The following is a 22835-nucleotide window of genomic DNA, read 5'->3' as shown; positions in this document are numbered from 1 at the left end:
CCTATCCACTTCCTCACTGTGTATCCTGGTTTGGTAGCCAGAAATGCTGGAACAACCATGATTGTTTTGGCCAAGATACAAGAAACTGAGATTGAGAAAATGGTACTAAAGATTGTTTGCCTGAGAATGCAAGTCACTTCACCAGGCAAACCAATAAACAATATAACTGATGGAAATAAATAAAAGGCACTAAGAAATCACAGTAACAGAATTCCATAGGTATAAACTACTTGGGCAAAACAGAGTTATGATTGTAGAGTTATGTCAGAATATCATGAATATTCCAATTCTCTCCATGGACACCCTGAGTTACCAGCAGAATGCTGAAAAATAGAATATGGATTCAAACTGAATTCAACCATTAAATTATCTTCGTGTCAGATGTTGTTTTGTGTTAAGTTGTGGCTTTAAGATTATGATGTAGCACTTGGGGAGAAAGATGCAACCCAGTAGGCCTGCAGCAGAAGCCAAGATGGAGAAGATCTCCACAGCCACCATGTATTTCCCCTTGGTGCTCAGATAGGCTGGAATGAAGGACAGCCAAATGCTGCAAAATACAAGCATGCTGAATGTGATCAGCTTGGCTTCATTGAAAGTATCTGGTAATTTCCTTGCAAAGAATGCCACAATGAAACTGATGGTGGCCAGCAATCCCAAGTAGCTCAGGACAATGTAGAACATGTTATCCGAACCTTCATTACACTGCATAATAATTTCCTCAACCTGTGAATGCTTGTCTAATTCTGGGAAGGGAGGAGATATGATCAACCACACCCCACAGATAACAATTTGGATGAAGGAGCCAAGGACAATGGCTGATCTCTCCAGACCTTTTCCTAGCCACTTCCTCATTGTGTTTCCTGGCTTGGTGGCCAAAAAGGCTAGGACGACTGTAATGGTTTTGGCCAAGACACAGGAAATTGAGATGGAGAAAATGATACTAAAGACTGTTTGCCTGAGAATGCAAGTCACTTTCCCAGGCCAACCAATGAACAAAATGGGACAGAGAAAACAAAGGAGAAGAGAAGAAACAAGGACACATGTGATGTTTCTATTGTTTGCTTTGACAATGGGGGTGTCCCAGTGAAGAAAGAAAGTCAATGCCACCAAAATGAGGGTTGCCGAAAAGAAAAGAATCAAGGAAGTCAGAGTGATTCCTAATGGTTCACTAAAAGATAAATAGGTGAAATGTTTGGGAAGGCACTGATCTCTTTCTGAATTTGAATATTGATCTTCTGGGCATCTCTCACATTGATCTGCATCTGGAAGACATGAAGAAAGTCTTGTCATTTCCAAATAAAAAGAGAATATAGAGCTAACATATAGAGTCTAGTCTAAAGTAGAGAAATTACGCTAACATAAAGAGCCAACATAGAGAAAGCATACTTGGTAGGTCAATTAACATAACCAATTCCACTTACAAGTGGAATTATGACCACAGTTGCAACCAAACTTTTGATCACTAAACAAGGGACAAATTAAGTCTGTCATGCCCCAGATTATGACCTTTCTCTCTCATGGTTTTTAAGTGAATCACTGCGGTTGTTAAATTAATCTTCTGCTTTTTAAGAGAATCTGGTTTGCCCCATTGATTTGTCAGAAGCTGGCTGGGAAGGTCACAAATGGCAATCATATGATCCTGGAAGCTGCAACCATTGTGATTTCACATTGGTCTCCAAGGGCCCAAATTTTGAAAATTACGACCATGATGATGCTCTGAGTCTAAAACTGTATTTTTTCGGAATATAAGATGCTGCAAAGTATAAGATGCACCTAGCTTTGGGGGAGGAAACAAGGGAGGAAATCTGTCTCCCCCTCCCAGAATTTTGCCTCCTTGCAGCAAAGAGGAAATAGTACAGACAATACACACTTTTTTGGTGTATTTCTGTGCGTGTGCTTGATCCATAGAAATAGCAAAGAATTGGAGAAATGTACATTTCTCCAGTCTGGCAGTATATTAATGCCAGAAAGTTTTCTTAAATATAGTCACAATAACACCTCCCAATTATTTAAATAGATCTACTCCAAACATGACTAAGTTAGTGTCTACTTCAGCTGCCTTAACTTAATACTACAACAGGATATTGTTACATTCAGACTATACTTGTACAGATGTTATTAAGATTGATGTGGCTTTCTGGAAGTATATTTACGTTATATATACGTTATTCTCTGCTATTTAAAAGAAGATACAGTAGCACTGGACCCTTCAGATTAAGCATTTATTTTAAAAAGTTTCCTCATTTTTTAAGTTGCCTAGAACAATAAAACAGTCTTTAAAAAATAAGTCTAATAATTTGAACATCCTATAGGCATTCAAAGTTATTGACTTACCCCCTTGTCACAAACAGCAAATAGCCCTTTTCAGTTTGAATTTCAGCATGGGCCTCCCAATGATCAGCTGTTTCAGGATGCAAAGATTGCTATAGTCTATTGCTGCCTCAACAAGCCCCATTTTCAGCTTCTGCAAGCCCCATTTTCCACCCATTCTGGGCAGTGGAGATCAGAATGGGCTAAATATGAGGCATGCAGAGGCTGAAAATGGGGCACGTGGAGGTGGCAATTGGCAATGGCAATCCCTGCAGCCTGAAACAGCTGATGGTAGGGAGGCTGATCCAACTGACAATTAGCTCTTTGTGCTAAGGAGGCAAATTGCTGGGAGACTGAGGCCAAAGGGTGAGCAGGCCTACATTTGGTGCATAAGACATACCCAAATTTTCACCCTCTTTTAGGAGGGTAAAAGTACGTCTCATACTCTGAAAAATACGGTACTTTTTCAATATTTTTGTTTAACATTTAATGATTGGTAAAGGAATGGTTGACTTAAAGATTCTCAATGTACAACAATGCTTTTCTCTTTTCCAAAATATAAAATTTAATTTCCAAATTATTTGAAAGTTCTCTTTCTCCTTTCTAAAAACACTGCACATGTTAGTGCAGTGAAGGATAGTTTAACATAAAAATGCATTCAATGTTGAAAACATCTGAATTTCTGTATTTATAATTCTATTTTTAACTTGCCAGTTTGAACTGAAATTCTTCCTTCAGGACATTTTCTACAACTGTAGCAACAAGATTGTTTCCCTTCCTGAACAACCCTGCTGTAGCCCTGGAGGCAGCTCTCCACACATCTGGCCTTAGGAGGTACCTGGAAATAACCATCAGGAAATCAGGAATTTTTCTTAAAAAAAATGACACCATGGGACAATATCCACCAATAACAAACCTTCTTTTCATTTTCAAAAAGTAACTGTGTTACTCTCTTTCTCTATTCATAGTTTCACATTCAAAAAATTGCCTGATAAAGTTGAAATAGAGCACTTAAATGAATAGAAATACTATTGTTTATTTTTTTAAAAAAATGAGAGAAAAGGTTGAAAGATTTTAGTTTTTAACATTATGTAAAACAGGTAGAAATTCAGTTTAAATAATTGTTTCATCCAGTGTCAGAATAGTTAAAAAAATACTTTTGTCATAGAAATAGAGGGGAAAAAAACATCTTACTCATATTTATTCTGCATGTAATACATTTTAATACATTTTAGGTGTAAATATTACAGTTGCATCCAGGATATCATCATTGTGCTTCACTTATGTGGTAGTCCATAATAGTAATCAAAAATATCTTCTTCCAAAGATTATAGTTACTTTACTAAAGGTCAAGGTCAAGGTTTCCTCTATCCAGTCATTCCCGACCCTAGGAGGCAGTTTTCATCTCCATTTCTTAGTCAGCGTTTTTTGAAGATAATTCCATTGCCATGTGGCAGACATCAGTATACGCCGAAGTGCATGGAAGACTTATTTTCCCACTGAAGTGCGAAAATTTATCTACTCACATTTGCACACATTCAAACTCCTAGGTTGGCAGAAGGTGGGACAAGTAACAGGAGTTTACTCATTAAACCAGCATTTGGGTCTTGAACACAGGGTATCAGCTTTTCAGCTGACAAGCTTAGCATCTTTAACCGATGAGTCATCGCTTAATTACATTACCTCAAAAAATCCTACCTGCTGGAATTTATGATTCCACACAATGGCACTTTCATTGAGAGTGAACATTTTTCCATCAGGAGTTTTGGAGTCCATGCTTCCAACATGGACTCTCTGGAAAGATCTATTCTGAAAGACAACCAAGTTGAAGATCTTGTACCCTGGATCAAAATCCCCCTTCTCGTCAAAAAATATTTCTTCTCCCACACTGTTATTAAAGCGGGTGTTTCTCAAAAAGTAGTGAAGCTGGTTTGAGGGGAGAAGAAAAGTAAGATCAAATCAGAATTGCCTCAGTATTACCCCAGATCTGGTAATATTCACAAACCTAACAGAGTTTCTGTAGTGCAGTTTATTACAATTGTAACTGACATCTGTTCCAGTATGATTCGGACACCTCATCAACCCACATTCCAAAACTCAGTTTGAATTGAAAGCACGTGCAAAGAGAACCGGTACCGGTTCACATAGAAACCGACTCCTGGAGTATAAAGGAATAAGTCATTGCTAGCACAAAGGAGATCTGAAAAATTTCTAAGTTGTTGATGTTCACCAAGCTGGAAATGTTTAGAAAACAATTTCCAAAGATATTGAATTTCACCTGTCCACTGTCATGCAAAGCTTGTACACGTGGAGGTAATTCACCCCTACTTTCACCAAGTGAAAGGCATATGGTACTCTGAGAAGAAAACTGAAGAACCAGGTGAGTGTCAAGGTTTTAAGGATAAAGCTGCTAATCTCTAGGAAAAACATTGACACCAAATTATTGAACGCAAAAGACTTGTGGGTAAGTCAAAAGTCTAACAGAACAATTGTCTGTGAGTAAAAAGTTGCAGAAAGTTTTCTAAGATCAAAATAAAACTTTTTATCTTCAGGGAAAAGCATGCATTGGTAAAAAGCAAACAATGGAATCCCTGCCCAAGAACCATAGAACATCTGTGAAAGATGATGGTGAAAGTCTTAAAGAATATCCTGCAATCTGCAACTCTTACACTATAAAAATTTATGGACTTCACAACTTGACCAGGGTAAAGCAATAGACACAATTTATATAGACTTCTGTAAAGCCTTTGATTCAGTGGTACACAACAAAGTACTTCTAAAACTAAAATCTTATGGCATCTCTGGTTCCCTGCATAAGTGGATAGCTGTGTTCCTATCAAATAGGCAACAAGTAGTCAGCTATCTACTACCCTACAAAAAGACCTTGACTATGTGTCAGAATGGTCAAACAATTAGCAACTCCAAATCTCAACCAACAAATGCTCTGTCTTACACATTAGCAAAAAAAAATATCGCGCCTCCCATCAACTCCACACTGATTGATAAAATTAATGAGTTATTTGAGGTACAAAACTAATTGACAAACATCCCACCAGAAAAGAGTTCTTTCTGGAGTTGGTTTGAATTGGACAAAGCACTAACAAAAGCATGAATGACTGAATTGCAAGCAGTAATTGCTAACAGTTAATTCTGAAGAGGAAGTTACCCAGAGCCTTCATACTACTGATTCCTTCAACTTCATACATGTTTCTGGGAAGAGCAAAGACATACCTGCCATGGCTGAAAATGAAAATTAGGATTTGCTCCCTTCGTATTCCTTAATGCAGCTTGCTTTGCTCTTCTTGAACGCATTGCTTGCAGAGCATGTGCTACAGAATAAACTGCATTGTAGATATTGTAGCTCTCTCCAGACATGGTCATTTCAAACACGGAACCAGGGACTCTGCCCAGGTCTTCCTTCCCAGTGCAGCGTTTCACTCCTTTGGAATTTGGACGGAAGGAACAATCAAATATAGTCCACCAGAATCTACTCATGAGAGAAGAGGAGTTTGCAAATTGCTTTCTCCTCTCAAGAAACCCATGAAATCCTGGCACCGTTTTTGTGTGCAGTGCAAAGTATAAGGACCCATTGAATGTTTGGGCTGGGAAACTCCCAGTTTTAAATATCATCACAGTAAAATCCCACTGAGAGGTCATGATCCACACTCTGTGATATACTTTCATTTTCTTGGACCTTTCAGAAAGATACAGCATTATTTGTAAAGCCTCCAAAGATTGGATGGTCCCAGAAGCAAGGAACACATCAATTTTCTTCACTATCATAGTCTTTTGTATGTTGGATATATGTGAAGTAACTGTTCCTGCAGTAGAATCTCCACCTTTAAAAGCTGGGATCAATTGCTTCCAAGCAATACAAATATCATTCTGGAAGAGCTTTGGCTGGATACTTTGAAGAAAGGCTTCCCCATTCTCATCCTCTGATGCTAGCAGGCCAATCCAGTTCCATCCAAAATGTTTCAGTAAATGAACAATGCCTTCATATTGGACGTCATCATTGGGAACCATACTGAAAAAATAAGGGAACTGCTCTTTATCACTCAGGACTGGGTCAAACTGACCAAAACCAAGCTGTTTGGAAGAAAGAGGCATAGAAAATTAAATGGAGAATCTTTGGGGGATCTTGAAGAACATGGAGTTTTTCCATTCTGCCTATAATTTTGGATTCTAGTGCAACAGCATGGCAGAATCAGAAACACCCCAAGTTTCCCATCAAGATCTTCTTTGAGCCCTTTTGCTAAAGAAGCTGCTCTGTGAAAAATGGCCATACCTGTGGAAACTTGTAGCTGTTCAAAATGTGGGCCATCTGGAGAGAGTTTTGAGAGTGGAGGCCTCCAATGATGGGCAAGAAGTCTGTCTTCTTCCTTCCAGCACAGTTGAAATTGATAGGGTTTCCTTGATCCAGAAATAGATGACCTAGAACATGTTTACTGGCCTGCCTGACACTGAATCTGTTTTCATATAATCTTAGAAGTACTGTAGTGTTGGGGAACTTTCTGTTGATCTCATGAACAGCAAAAGACATAGAAAACCGATGCTGGAAGTTCTTGGGTATTAGGCTAAAATAAAAGTGCATAAATACATATAATCATATCTCCAAAAGAATTAAATCCAGTTGTGAGCTATGAGTGCAAAAGGAAACTAATTTTGGATTTCAATGACTTTCTGCCTTGTGCATTATCCCCACCACCTCAGTAGCCCCTGTTATTTGAGCAAAAGATGTGGAGCCCTAGATCTTAGTTCTTTATAAGATAGCATGGATTCTTTCTGTCCAAATCAGCACACTTGATACTGATGCCTTTCCCAGTAGGAGATTGTAATTGAACTCAGCCAATTATAAAGATTTGTTGCAGTTTGACACACGTGAAAAGCAGCTTACAAGGTTGGATGAGATTTACTCTTTTTTAAAAGATATGTATAAAAATAAATTAATTTCTCTTAACCAATTGATCACTATTATTCTTATTAATTTTGCAGAAACTATTCAAATCTTTTAGGAGGAAACATTTAGCAAGATGTAAACCTCCAGGCAAATGGTTTGGAGAGGAAAATTGGAAATCCTTTTCCTAACAGATACAAAGATGCTGTACTTACTTAGTAAAGTCATCTATTAAAAGATCCCGAGTTTGTCTTTGAAAGTTTAGGAATACCAGTGTACAACTTCTTCAGTTAAAAATTGGTGGATCTATCTTATTGTTGTGTAGTAAATTACATGATCAGATATAACATTTCAATTTGGAGTCCCAATTTGCAGTTTTTTTTTCTTTCATTCTTGTGGAAAGATTTTTCCAAGAACACTGAACGAAATGAATCACCTCTCTATGTAATTCTTTCTACAACTGCTATAAAATTAATTTGTAACTACATACTTCAATCAATAATTTGATTACTATAATCTGTAATTGTAAACAATTTATGGACATAATATGAGCAATTGGAATTGTATTCCCTTTAAAATTCAGCTCCTAAAAATGTTACTAGAAAGAGTTGCAACTGCCTCAATTTCAGTTTGTGAATCCTAAATAGATCAATCTTAGAAACATGCCAGGTATTTGTTCTATTGAAAAAAATTTAGAATCAAAAGATCACATTTTTCATGAATCCAGTGCTACTTCCATTCTTGTGGTATAGGAAAGAAAAGACTTGGAGATTTTTTTCAAAATTCAATTTTTGAGAGTTTATGTTAAAATGCAGCTTTATAATTCTAGATCTCTAAGATGGTCATTAATAATATTCAGAGAATCCCACTTTCCATTTTCCGAAGGATTTCTCAGTTGAAGTCATGCTGAAAATGCCAAAATGTGACAGCCAAGGGAGCAGTGCCACATTTGATCCAAATCACGCCCTTTTCTACATTCTAGCCCCTTTTTCTGAAATTGTATTGCACTTTATTCAAAGATGAAAGGGGTACTTACTGTCCAGTTTTGGCGGAGTATGGCTCTTTTGTTAAACTCTCTATCACTTCATCAATATACATAAGGGAAATAAATCCTCCAAGTATCATTTGAGATTTGGAGGTGCTAATCTTGTTTCGAGCTTTGGAAGGATGGATGCAGATGGATTTCAAATGCTCATTGACACAGTCAGGAAGGAAGAAGAAGAACAGAATAATTTTAACTGCCAGCAGTTTTGAGCCACCATCCCACCTGTTCAAGTATTTGGTGAACAACATGTGGCTGTCACCTTTACAAGGAAGTAGAGCTAATAGGAAATATCTACTAAAGATGAGAATAGGGAGGGAAAGTATTCTTTTTATAAATAAAAAGATAAAGGTAAACATTTGGATTATTAAATGCAGAAGGTTTTTATGAATTCAGCTAATCTCTGAGATTCCAGGGGCAGAAGGTGAATTGTGAGGGCTCTTGTCAAAGAGTTGCACTTCTGATCTCCTTTTCCAGCAGTAATCTTTATACAGCAGTGTTACTGCTAAAAAGAAACAGAACTGGAATACAGTCACTTTCCTAATTAGCAGGCAAATAATACTCTTCCTCCAAGTCTACCAGTCCCTGGAGTTTTATAGAAATTTTGTTTGTGTGAAATCTGTACGTATCTAGTTTACATGTTGTAGTTGGTATAATATAGTAATTCTAACTTATTTCTCTTGCCTTGGAACCATACCTACTCTTGCCTTCTCCCTATGTACAGAAAAAGTTTGAGAAATTTTTGCTCTTGAGTATTAGGTTATCTACATTGACATATACCTCTCCATGATAATACCAGCTAGTTAGTCATTTCTTGGTAACCAAGAAATGTTGAATGGTTTTTTTTGTATCTTCTGATTTCATTTTACTCCCTTTTTTGTTGTTGTTATCCTCACATTTTTATTAGCATTCCTGTTTTTTTTTAAATCTTTACTGATGCTAGAGAATATCATGCCAACACTCTTCCCTCAAAAGTCACTTTCCTCTAATATGAAAGCAGGGACAGTATTCTTTAAAATATAATATTTTGTTTGCAAGGAAAACTCTTTACCCTGAACTTAAGATGTGGAGATTCTTAGGAGAACAACAACAATAAAAAAAAGGATTGGGCATTTAAGGAATTTTTTTTGTCTAAACAAAAAGATTGTAAAAGGTATATAAAAACTGATTGAGGCCAATGAAAATACAGGAAAATCACATAAAGCAGATTTACAGGAAAGGAAAGGATAATGTTGACAATGCTCAAGTATATAGAAAAAGCCTACCAGAATACATTGGTGTTCCAAAAAAATGAAAAATTCAAAAGAAAACAATATAATTCTTTCTCACTCTTCCAATAATCCATCCCTCTATCAATCAACTATTCTTTATACTATGAATCTCACAAATTTCAGTTTTTGAGCCAGAAAATATAAAACCATATAATAATCAGTTTTTAGTTTCAAATTTAGTTTGGGTGCGGTGGAAAAATCTCTGATACGAATGTTTTCATGATTGCTGTTATAGGTTGATCTTGCACATTAGAGAAGGGAAAAGTTAGAAATCCTAAATTAGGTTTTCAATAAAGAACCTGTAGAAGACCCACTTTGTCCTTATAATTTTCATTTGTTTTCAAAGTATTTAACACTTCTATTGCAAGTGTTATGCCAGCATTTCAAAATTGACTTAGTCTCTTTAGTATGACAAAATTACCATCCATGTTTCTTTTTCAAATGGATTCTAATGATCCGTTTATGGGACCAGGGTTTTTAAGAATGTTATCAATGAAGTCTGCTACTTCATCCAAACTGAAGGGAGAAAGTTTAAACAACAGATGGCAAAATAAACATATCAGTCCATATTTATTGTCAGAACAATAATATAGATTTTCAGAACTACATGAACCAAAGTACAACAAAGGAAAGTGGTAGAGATCTGGTGTTAGTATATATCTTGTGAACTACAACTCTTGAATTGCAATGATAAGAACGAACAATCAGATTCAGTGAGCACAATAAGGATTTTGGAACAGAGGGAAAATATATAATGTTTAACACTCTGCTTGGAAAACGGGCAGTGGGAAAGTGTCCTATTGCCCAGGAATCACAAACCAGAAAAATATAATGGTGATAGAAATGTACAAATGTGAAACACTTGTGTATTTGGCAAACACTTCTGCTAAAATCCAGAAATCTTATGACACATTAATTCATGTACCATATTTATTAGAATTTTTTTTTTAGAATTTTATTAGTATTTGTAGGCCGCCCTTTTCCCTGAGGGGACTCAGGGCGGCTCACACAAAACTGGGGAGGGGGAATACAGACATTAAGACAGAAACATGTAATAAAATAGCAAGCAACATACATTCATCATTCGGGAGGGGTAACTATCCTATCCCCAGGCCTGACGGGCGAGCCAGTTCTTCAAGGCTATGCGGAAGGCTTGGACGGTGGAGAGGGTACGAATCTCCACGGGGAGCTCGTTCCAAAGGGTCGGGGCTACTGCTGAGAAGGCCCTCCTCCTTGTAGTTGCCAGCCGACACTGGCTGGCCGATGGGATACGGAGGAGGCCTAATCTATGGGATCTTATCGGTCGCAGGGATGTAATTGGCAGAAGGCGGTCTCTCAAGTATCCAGATCCACCGCCATGTAGGGCTTTATGGGTGATTAATAGCACCTTGAAGCGCATCCGGAGATCAACAGGTAGCCAGCGCAGCTCGCGGAGGATAGGTGTTATGCGGGTGAATCGGGGTGCACCCGCAATCACTCGCGCGGCTGCATTCTGCACTAGCTGAAGTCGCCGGATGCTCCTCAAGGGCAGCCCCATGTAGAGCACATTGCAGTATTCCAGCCTAGAGGTCACAAGGGCCCGAGTGACTGTTGTGAGAGCCTCCCGATTCAGGTAGGGTCGCAACTGGCGCACCAGGCGAACCTGGGCGAATGCCCCCCTGGTCACAGCTGTTAAGTGGTGGTCAAATGACAGCTGTGGATCCAGGAGGACTCCCAAGTTGCGAACCCTCTCTGAGGGGTATAAAATTTGACCCCCCAGCCTGAGTGGTGGAATAGTAGCCAAATCTTTGGGAGGAAAACACAACAGCCACTCGGTCTTTTCTGGGTTGAGCACAAGCTTGTTAACCCTCATCCAGTCCATAACGGCCTCAAGGCCCCGGCTCATCACGTCTACCGCTTCATTGAGTTGGCACGGGGCGGACAGATACAATTGAGTATCGTCCGCATATTGATGGTATCTAATCCCGTGCCTGCGGATGATCTCTCCCAGCGGTTTCATGTAGATGTTGAATAGTAGGGGGGATAAGACCGAGCCCTGAGGCACCCCATAATTTAGGGGCCTAGGGGACGATCTCTGCCCCCCCACTAACACCGACTGTGACCTGTCCGAGAGGTAGGAGGAGAACCACCGTAACACGGTGCCTCCCACTCCCACCTCCCGCAGTCGTCGCAGAAGGATACCATGGTCGATGGTATCAAAAGCCGCCGAGAGGTCAAGGAGGACCAGGATGGAGGAACGTCCTTCATCTCTGGCTCTCCAAAGATCATCCATCAATGCGACCAAAGCGGTTTCTGTGCTGTAACCGGGCCTGAAGCCTGACTGGAAGGGGTCTAGGTAGTTTGCTTCTTCCAAGGACCGTTGGAGCTGGAAGGCCACCACCTTCTCAACAACCTTCCCCAGAAAGGGAAGGTTGGAGACTGGACGATAGCTATTAAGAACAGCTGGATCCAAGGATGGTTTCTTCAGGAGGGGTCTCACCACCGCCGCTTTCAGTGTGGCGGGGAAGTTCCCCTCCCGAAGGGAGGCGGTTACAACCGCCTGGATCCAGCCTCGTGTCACCTCACTGCAGTTAGTAACCAGCCATGAGGGACACGGATCCAGGACGCAGGTGGAGGTACTTACAGCTCTCATGGCCTTGTCCACATCCCCGGGGGTAACGTCCTGAAACTCAACCCAGAGCTGTTCTACTTGGTCCCCCTGCGCCTCGGCTGGAACTGCGGGGGTGGAGTCCAAGTCCGACCGAAACCGAGCAATTTTGTCCGCTAAGAATTGGGCATACTCTTCAGCTCTGCCCTGCAAGGGTTCCCCCGCCTCCCTTTTGTTCAATAGGGAGCGGGTTATCCTAAACAGGGCGGCTGGACGGGACTCAGCGGATGCTACCAGGGTGGCTATGTGCGATCTTTTTGCTGCCCTAAGTGCCCTGGTGTATTCCCTGGTGCAGGTGGTTACCATTGCCCGGTTCGATTCGGACTTATCGGACCTCCAACGGTGCTCTAGGCATCTCCTCCGGCGCTTCATCTCCCGGAGTTCCTCGGTGAACCAAGGGGGTCTCCGGGATCCGCCGCCTCGGAGGAGCCGCAGTGGCGCAATCCGGTCGAGGGCCTCCGACGCTGCCGAGTGCCACGCAGCAGCCAGAGTCTCCACCGGACTGTGGGCGAAAGTGTCAGGAATAACCCCAAGCTCTGTCTGGAACCTTGACGGCTCCATAAGACGCCTGGGGCGGAACCACCTGGTCGGTTCCTCCTCCCTACAGTGGGGGTTTGGCCTCCGGAAGTCGAGCCTCAGTAGGCAATGGTCTGACCACGACAGGGGTATGATGTCACTCCCCCTCAGACCAAGATCACAAATCCACTGCTCCGAGAGAAATACGAGGTCAAGCATGTGTCCCGCTGAATGGGTTGGGCCCCGAATTACTTGGGTCAAGCCCATGGCTGTCATGGAAGCCATGAACTCCTGCGCCCCATCAGAGTTTTCACCGAGCAACGGCAAATTAAAGTCCCCCAGGACCATCAACCTAGGGAACTCAATTGCCAGCTCGGCTACCGACTCGAGGAGCGAGGGGAGGGCTGCTGCAACGCTGTTGGGAGGCAGGTACGTTAGCAGCAGACCCACTTGACCCTTGAGGTCCAACTTTAACAGCAAAGACTCACACCCGACAATCTCCGGAGCAGGGACCCTACGAGGAACTAACGACTCCCGGATAACAGCGGCCACACCCCCACCCCTTCCCTGGGCTCTCGGCTGATGTAGCACCTGAAATCCTTCTGGGCACAGCTCTACAAGGGGGACTCCTCCCTCTGGGCCCAGCCAGGTTTCAGTAATACATGCCAGGTCTGCCCTCTCGTCTAAAATTAAGTCCCGGACGAGAGGAGCTTTATGTACAACAGACCTGGCATTTAGCGACAACAGCCTGAGACCAGGGTCCTGACTACTTGCGCCATCTGGTCTTGGAGTGGGACTCCTAGGGCCGGAAGGAGGGATCTCTGTAATGTAGCGAACCCTCCTTCCCCGGTAATGGCCTGCCCTAAAGTCCCCGCCGTATCTGCCCCTCCCTGTTACGACCGCAATACCCCGACCCTCTCCCGTGTCTCTGGTCCCCTCAACCACCCCCGTGGCCCCCGCAACTCCCGGCAGGTCCTCCGAATCACGCATACTCATACACTCCCCCAAACAGTCCCCACGTAAGAAGTTAAAAACACAAAATTTACAACAATATGATCATAAAAGTGGGACATTCATTCATCTCAAGCGTACCTCATGCATAGCCCATACAAAGAAAGAAGAGAAAGATGAAAGAAAAGAAAGAAATTATAAATTGCGCAAAAAAATTGATTAGTTTAAAGTGCGAATAGTTCTGGGAAGGTCCAAAAAAGTCCAAGATGGTTGAGGCAAGGAGAGGGCCTTCTATGTACTGTAAATACCCCCACTCGGCCAGTAGTGGCGCTATCTGTGGTAGCAGGTCCAAGGCGGCATCAGGCAGCAGTGGCCGTGGCAGATGAAAGTGCAGATAAAAGAGCAGATGGAAATATAATCCAAAAAGTCCAAAGGCCGCATTCCGAGAGGAGTCTAATCTCACCCAGCAAAAGGCCCTGCGGTGGCGACGGCCCAGTGGAGGGGAGAATGCACCGACAGGGGAGGCCAAGCCGAGGGGAGAGGAAGGGGGGTGCAATAGCAGCAGATGAAAACAGCCTCCCATTCTCTCCCAGTGCTGTCCCAGGCTAACCGCCTTCTCCCTGGGGCGATGAATAGTCCAGTGCAAATCCACAGCAACCAAAAACACAGACGAGACAGAGAAAGTAACATAAAGGGGGGGGGGAGATTCTCTCAGCCAGCAAGTGGAGGAGAGTCAAGGCTCTCTCAGGTCAGCCGGGTCACAACGAACCTCCAAACAATAGTTACCCAACGTCTCTAGCCGAGTTGGGCCGCGACGCCTTCCAAGCGGCACCCGGGCGGTGTCTTTAAACGCCGCTCTGAATCAGCTGGGCCGCGGCGTCTTCCGGGCATCCCCGAACGGCGTCAGCGTTTTTCGTAAAAGGCAGCCTCGGAGAGCAAAATCTCTCCAGTCCGCTGCCAGCACCAGACTCTCCGTGAAATCGCTCGTGCCCTGGTCTCTCTCTAGCTTCCGAACGGCACCCGGGCGGTGTCTTTAAGCGCCTCTCTAATCAGCTGGGCTGCGGCGTCTTCCGGGCACCTCCGAGCGGCGTCGGCGTTTTTCGTAAAAGGCAGCCTTGGAGAGCAAAGTCTCTCCAGTCCACTGCCAGCACCAGACCCTCCGAGAAATCGCTCGTGCCCTGGTCTCTCTCTAACTCGATTTCTGGGGGCAATTTCTCCTTCTTTGGCTGTTTTCCCATATGAGCATAGTACATGAATTAATGTATCATGCTCATTCATATAACCCCTTCCAATTATAAGTAGACTTGTATTACTGGTTATAATTACTGTGTAACAAAATTTCTACCACAAAATATTAACTGAAAAGTGATTTCATGCCAATACAGAAACAGGACGTAACATAAGTTTGCAAGAAAATAAAGAAAATTTATTAAGATGCAGTTGGTCATGTTGTTAAAATGTATGCCTGTTTAGGGACATTTATCCTCTTTGCATCAGTTTATAATCCGTGTTCTCAGAGGCATTTTGGTGAAATGTTGTCCAGATTTCAAGGACCGAGGGAGTGCATTCCAAAGTAGCAAAGGGCATCACAGGCTTCTTTTTAATAGTTCCCAGAGTATATGTTTTATGTTGTAAGTATAATGCAAGCCAATTTCCTGGTATATGTTGTTTTAATCTAACTGAATAAAATATATTGTACAGGATTTAAAAGACATGAGAAAGAAAGTTACAGAACAAGGCCACAGTAGTTTTTGACATTGGCTTTGTTGTTGTTCGTTGTGAAGTCATGTCCAGCCCATTGTGACCCCATGGACAACGTTTCACCATTGGGGAGGTGCCTAAAAATAAGGATTGGGAAGATTTATGAGTAGAATTTGCCAACCACTTATTCAAACACCAACTTTATTTGGAGATAGGGACGTTAGGAAAGAGACTCTACAGAGACCCTGCAGTTTAAATAGGCTTTTACTTTAGTGGAAATAGAGGTATCAGAGACCATCAAACAGTCCAAGTCATACAGTCAGTCATCAATGTCTTTCAGTTAAGGGATAATCCAAATAACATAGTCCAGTAATCATATAATCAGTCCGGTACACAAAGTTTACTAGCAGTTGCAAAACTTACAATAGCTCATGGCACTTCCAGCTTCCAAAAACACTCAAATCAGATCAGCCCAGCATCTAATGAAACAGAGAGAGCTAACAGTCATTCTGGCTCCCTCTTATGGCCAATTGAGGGAAACAGCAACCAATCACATTTTACAGTATGATTTAAAGAAGCAGGTACAACATTATTACATGGTTTATATATTGACAACCCAACCGTTAGATTATATTCCTAACAGTCAGGATGCCCTAGGAGCATCCTAGTAGGGAGAATGTTCTATGTTTCTTAGAAAATAGCCCATCTTCTGAAACAGGTTCTGAGATTTCGTCAAAATATCTCTTCTTATATTTGTTCATTTGTTTATTCATATCCCACCTTTATTATTTTTTACAAATAAGTCCAGGCAGCAAACTTTCCTCCTTGACAACCCCACAACAACAACTCTGTGACGTGAGTTGGACTGGTAGAGAGTGACTGGCCCAAAGTCACCCAGCTAGCTTTCATTGCTTGGGCAAGACTTGAATTCTTGGTCTTCCTCTTTCTAGTACTAGATCAAACTGGCTTGGTTATTGTTGTTGTTATTGTTTATTGTTGTACATTCTCAAAAGTAAATATTCTGCTGAATGATATCTACCACCCAATCAACCAAAAAAAATGGGGGAAAGTATTTTAAAATGGGAAAATAAAAAGGTTTTGACTTGAAGCCTGCTGCCTGGGGCAAAAAATATGGAAGATGTGTTCTATTTTCTTAGCATCCTATATTTGCTGCAATTTCTCTAAAAATGACTCATTTTTTCACCTGAATTCCTGTTCTGTCTCTCACAGTGCTACTTTTGATAGGTTGGGCAATTTTTTCCTTTAGTCTAAAGATAGAGGCAAAGAAGGAATTAAGCAGTTCTGCTTTCACCCTCCTGCCCATTAACTTCGTGCCATCTTCTTCTATGAGTGAACTTTTTCCTTGAGTTCTTTTCTTGTTCCTTACATAATGAAATAAACTTTTTCTCTGTATTTGTTTTGGACTGTATTGCATTTATTTCTCAGAAACACCTTTTTTGTTGGGGAGATAAAAAGGATATGCTTCTCTAAAATACTTTTTAACCTGTTTTGCACTCACTACGTTTAAGCAGAATGCATAGGTATACGGGCAACAAAAGGTATATTTTTCAGAACATAACCAGACAACATGGATTCCTTATGCCTTTTTATGGCCAAAAATTAATATTACAGCACTAGAAAAGACATGTATGGTTCCATTCACATAGGAGATCAACAACTTAATTTCACTTTCCAACTAACAATGAGGTACCTAGAGGCATAGATTTTTGCATGGACAAAAATAATGAAATATGGAACTCATTTACACAAAATAGAATAAGTTAAAGATAATAGTTTAATAAATATATTAGAAATTTATATGTGCTTGAATAATAACTGCATTAGATAACTATATAGATTCAACTTGTTGGAAGAAACATCAAGAGTCTTTGATATGCTAACGATACAGCTCTCCTCTTAGAAATCAAAGAAGGCTTGGAAGATCTGATCAAGAAAATCAAAGAAGAACATGAGAATGTTGGTCTTTTTCTGAGCATCAAAAAGACCAAGCTCATGACCACTGCAAGGAAGTGAAACATCAAAACAGAAATTGATGGTGAAATAGAATGTGTGGAAAAAATCACTTTCCTAGATTGCAGATGGTTCAAAGTGGTGAATACGGCACAGAAATAAAGCATCAGATTGTACTGCATTGCACAGCAATAATGAACATGAGCTAAATATGGAAAGGCAAGAACACAGCCTGGCAACCAAATGTAGGTTAGTTCACTCTAAGGTGTTCCCCATAGCTACGTATGGTTATGAAACCTGGACCTTAAAAAAGCAGACAGGAAGAAAATCAATTCATTTGAGCTGAGATGACTAACAAACAAGCAGTAGAAGGCAAATTTCAGAAATCAGATGGGATTTTTCTGAGGCTTACCTTGAATATTTCTTTTCATATAAAATAGCATTCTCACACAAACTGCCCTTTTTTGTTGAATAAATAAAAAATAGAAGGAAAGAGGCCATCCCACATAAATAAGGGAGGTTATCCATCAGGTGTGAAATGCTCTGAAGTCTGCTACCAGTTTGCTTCGTGTGTGCATGCACATGGTTCACCCAAACTGGTAGTAAAAAAAATTCTACTGGTTTGGGCAAACTGGTAGTTCCAATGATCAGCTGTATGACAATCAGCTGTGCTGCGTGATTTCTAATTGTGCATCACAGCTGATTGTTGCACAGCTAGTCATTAGAACTACTGATTCTCCTGAACTGGTGGCATTTTTTTTTACTACCAGTTCAGGTGAACCAGTTCAAAATGGTAGCATTTCACCCCTGGTATCCATTGTGTATGATGTAAAGGAAAGTGAAGCACAGGGCACTGCAGCACTACATATCTCTTGCTGTTGAATCACAGCTTTGTAGAATTTTATTTCAATCTGAGTCCACACCTTCCTTCAATAAATATTAACTAACATTTTTACATATCTTGCAAACTTAATTTAGTGTTTCCAATCCTTCATATCCATATGCCCAGACTATTTTAATGCATTTAATGCTTTCATAATGTGACCGTGGAAATAGAATTCCCCAAATTGGAAGGGGAAATTTTGTAAATTAGGGCGGAAGGACATAGCAATTGAGATAATCTATTGACCAGTTTGATCATTGGTGGAACTATGAATTGTGATTTGTACCAGCTAATTCAACCAGATAGTGCCAGGATGCCTATCCATGAGCTGAAGCTCTTGAAAAAGATTGAAGTGTATGGTAATGAATTACAATAATTTTAGTTTTGAGCATTCAAATTTTAGGAGAGAATCAGTGTGTTTGCAATTGATAAAATTAATGAACCTTCACAGCATGGCACAGCACTCAATGAAAAAACATCTCCATCAAAGAATTCCTTCTGGAGCTACTTTAAATTGGAGACAACTTTTGATATGAAATTGAAATGCATAAGTAACTGAATTTTTAACAGTTAATTTGGTTTCTATAGAGGAACTACTCCGGAGCTTTTATATTGCTGATTCATGTTCTCAGGAATTATATACATGTACCTAGGAAGAATGATGTCATACCTGCCATGGTTGAAAATGCCAAAGACTTGCTCCATCCTGGTTTCTCCCAAAAACTAGTTTATTTCTTCTTGAATGCATTGCTTGCAGAGCATGTGCTGTAGAATAAACCGCATTGTAGATATTATAGCTCTCTCCAGACATGGACGTTTCAAACAAAGAACCAGGCACACTGCTGAGATCTTCCTTCCCAGTGCAGCGTTTTGCTCCTTTGGAATTTGCCCAAAATGAACAGTCAAATATAGTCCACCAGAATCTCCTCATGAAAGGAGTTTGAAAACGTTATCCTCCCATGAAGAATTTCATGAAAACTGGTGCTGTTTTTGTGTGCAAAGCAAAGTATAAGGACCCATTGAAAGTTTGGGCTGGGAATCTCCCTGGTTTGAATATCATAAAAATGAAATCCCACTGAGAGGTCATGATCCATACTCTGTGATATATTTTGGTTTTCTTGGATCTTTCCAAAACATGTAGAATGTATTGAAAAGCTTCCATAGATTGGATGGTTCCAGAGGCAAGGAACACATTGATTTCCTTCAGTAAGATAGTGCTTTGTATGTTGGATAGATGTGATAAAAAGAGCTCCCTCAGCTAAATCTCCACCTTTAAAAGCTGGGATCAATTGCTTCCAAACAATACAAATATCATTCTGGAAGAGCTTTGGCTGGATACTTTGAAGAAAGGCTTCCCCATTCTCATCCTATGATGCTAGGAGGCCAACCCAGTTCCATCCAAAATGTTTCAGTAAATGAATAATGCCCTCATATTGGACGTTATCATTGGGAACCATACTGAAGAAATAAAGGAACTGCTCTGGGTCAAACTGACCAAAACCGAGCTGTTTGGGATCTTGAAGAATAGCAATAGCAATAGCAGTAGACTTATATACCGCTTCATAGGCCTTTCAGGCCTCTCTAAGCGGTTTACAGAGAGTCAGCATATTGCCCCCAACAATCTGGGTCCTCATTTTACCCACCTCGGAAGGCTGGAAGGCTGAGTCAACCCTGAGCCGGTGAGATTTGAACCGCTGACCTGCTGATCTAGCAGTAGCCTGCAGTGCTGCATTTAACCACTGCGCCACCTTGGCTCCTGAACATGGAGCTTTTCCATTCTCCCTATAATTTTGAATTCTAGTGCATCAGCATGGCAGAATCAGAAACCCTCCAAGTTTCCCATCAAGAGCTTCTTTGAGCACTTTTGCTAAAGAAGCTGGTCTGTGAAAAATGGCCATACCTGTGGAAACTTGTAGCTGTTCAAAATGTGAGCCATCTGGGGAGAGTTTTGAGAGTAGATGCCTCCAATGATGGGCAAGAAGTCTGTCTTCTTCCTTCCAGCACAGTTGAAGTTGATAGGGCTCCCTTGGTCCAGAAACAGATGACCTAGAACATGTTTACTGGCCTGCCTGACACTCAGGACTACTCAGGACTACTGAAGTGTTGGGGAACTTTCTGTTGATCTCATGAACAGCAAAAGACATAGAAAACCAGTGGTGGAAGTTTTTGAGTATTATGCTAGAATAAAAGTGCATAAGTTCATATAATTATGTCATCAAATGAACTACATGCAGTTGAAAACTATGTGCATCAGTTCATCAATTATTGCAGAGGCGATTAAATTTAGATTTCAGTGAAAAACACTTTCTCTTATTTTTTACATTATCCTCAAATCCACTGATATATAAGCCAAAGAATAGGAGCCATGCATTTCAGTCATTTGTAAGATAGTATGAATTATTTCTGTCCATATCAGCACATATTGAATTTCCCATTCAATATGACTTTCCCATTATGTGACTGAGTTGGAACTCTTAGAGCTAAGAAGCTGTACATGCCACATTTTTGACACATATGAAAAGCAATTGCTTTTTCATCCTGGAACAAAAGTTTGGATGCATTTGTAAATTAATTTTTCTAAACTATTTGATTAATATTAATCTTGCAATGTAAAAACTATTCAAACTTTTTAGGGAGAGACTTTCAGCAAGGCAAATGGTTTGGAGAGGATGATTGAAAGTCCTTTTCCATACAGATACAAAGATCATTTTGTACCTTTATCTACTTAAGAGACTCTGCCTAGGGACACCAGCATATAAAATCATTAGTCAATGTTGGCTGGATCTACATTATTCTTGGTCCATAAATTATACCACCAGGTATAAGAATTAAACATGTAGGTCACATTTTGCAGCTTCCTTTTCTGCATTCTTGTGGAATAATCTTCCCCAGAACATTGTATGAAATGAATTAGTTTCTCTAGTTCTTTCTAGAATTGCTGTAAAAGTTAATTTGTAACTAGATACTTCAATCAATAATTTGATTATTATAATTTGTAATAATAAACAATTTGATGGAATGATATGAGATCTTGGAATTGTGTTCCTTTAAAATTCTGGTGACTAGAAATAGTTGTGATTGCCTGAACTTCAGTTTGTGAATTCTGATCCTTATTAGATCAATGTTATAAATGTGCCCAGTATTTATTATACTGAAAAGAAGTATAATAATTTTTTCATTAATTATCTGGTACTTTCATTGTTGAGATGAAGAGGAGAACAGCATTAGAGAATTGTTTCAAAATTCAATTTTTTTCACAATTTATGTTAAAATGTATTTTCTTTATTTCTTGATCTGTAACATGATCAATTTTAACATGCACAGAATCCCACTTTATGTTTTCTAAGGGCCACTTCTCAGTTTAGCAGATAAAATGTTTAAGATCAATACATATGACAGTTGAGAGCATGATGCCACATTTGATGCAAAATTATCTACCTCCATCCTACATTCTATCACCTTTTTCTGAAGTTGCATTGCTCTCCATTTACAGATGAAAGAAGTGCTTACTATCTATATCTAGAAGAGTATGGACCTTTTCTAAAATTCTCAATGACTTCATTAGTATATAGAAGGGAAATAAATCCCCCAAGTATAAGGTGACCAGATTTTAACATTGGTAAAGCGGGACATCATTGACTGGGGGGGTCTTGATTAAAAATTTGGTCTATATGGTCCAAACCTTTAGGAAAAAAATCCCAGGGGTCTTCAAACCTGACAGCTTTAAGACTTGTGGACTTCAACTCCCAGAATTCCTCATCCAGTCATGTTGCGGTGATGTCATCTGCGTGGATCTGCTCCATATTCAGTTTTTTTCACTGGGGGCAGGGCTGCCGCTGAAGATGCCGACCAGCCCCCGCCACCACCAGAATAACTGCTGCCGCCTCCTCCTCCTCCTCCAACAGCACCACCACATTTGCTGCCTAGCACTGCGGCTGAGGTGAAGCTGCCAAAGCTCCCGCTGGTGCCCCCGCGCATGGCAGCGGTGGTGGTGCCTCCCCCTTCACTCAGAGCACCTGAGCTGGGCTCTGCATTACCCCTGCCGCTGCCTCCTCCTCCTCTGCCCTGCTTTTGAGAAGCCATGAGGCCTTTTTTTCCTGCTCCCGCCCCCTCCCCGCCTTCCTACTGGCTCCCGTGGCCTCATGGATCCTCAAAAGCATGGGGAAGGAGGAGGGGGAGGGGTAATGTGGGGCCCAGTTCAGGTGCTCCATGTGGAGGGGGAGGCACCACTGCCACAGGCAGAGGTGCCGGCAGGAGCTTTGGCGGCTTTACCTCAGCCCAGCATTGGGCGGCAAATCCGGCAGCGCTGTTGGAGGAGGAGGAGGCGGCAGCAGATATTCCGGTGGTGGCAGGGGCTTTGGGGGTTCACTTCAGCCGCAGTGCCTTGCACGAGCAGCTAGGATTAGTCGCCCACAAAGGACAAAAACAAAAAAAGGCACTCATAGATAGATACACTCATGTAAGTGAATGAAACTCAAAGACCAGATACATGCACTTCCCAGCCAAAGCTCAGAAGAATAAAAATGATTTGATTGTATGGTTATGGCTGAATATATTGAATAATCAAATTGACCCTATGGACATTCTGGGTCATCTGGGTAATTTTGAAAAATAAAAATAAATTCAAATTAGATTTGACCATTAAA

General features: G+C 41.0%; 1 protein-coding gene across 1 annotated transcript; it reads right to left on the bottom strand.

The window, feature by feature from the left end:
• Positions 1 to 338: 338 nt before the first annotated feature.
• On the bottom strand, positions 339 to 8500 carry LOC106541353 (vomeronasal type-2 receptor 26-like). Its single transcript, XM_087714710.1, has 6 exons — positions 8244 to 8500; positions 6599 to 6887; positions 5542 to 6399; positions 4009 to 4236; positions 3022 to 3148; positions 339 to 1262 (listed from the first exon to the last, which is right to left on the bottom strand). Exons 1-6 carry the CDS (start codon positions 8498 to 8500, stop codon positions 367 to 369), a joined length of 2655 nt encoding a protein of 884 aa, XP_087570836.1. The 3' UTR covers positions 339 to 366.
• Between the last annotated feature and the right edge of the window lie 14335 nt (positions 8501 to 22835).

The sequence above is a fragment of the Thamnophis sirtalis genome, unplaced genomic scaffold, assembly GCF_051295495.1.
Source record: "Thamnophis sirtalis isolate CommonGarterSnake01/CBP01778 unplaced genomic scaffold, rThaSir2_p1.2 scaffold_4, whole genome shotgun sequence".
Classification (NCBI taxonomy): Eukaryota; Metazoa; Chordata; class Lepidosauria; order Squamata; family Natricidae; genus Thamnophis; species Thamnophis sirtalis.
Note: the sequence above shows the minus strand (reverse complement) of the source record. Positions and strands in the feature narration are given on the sequence as shown.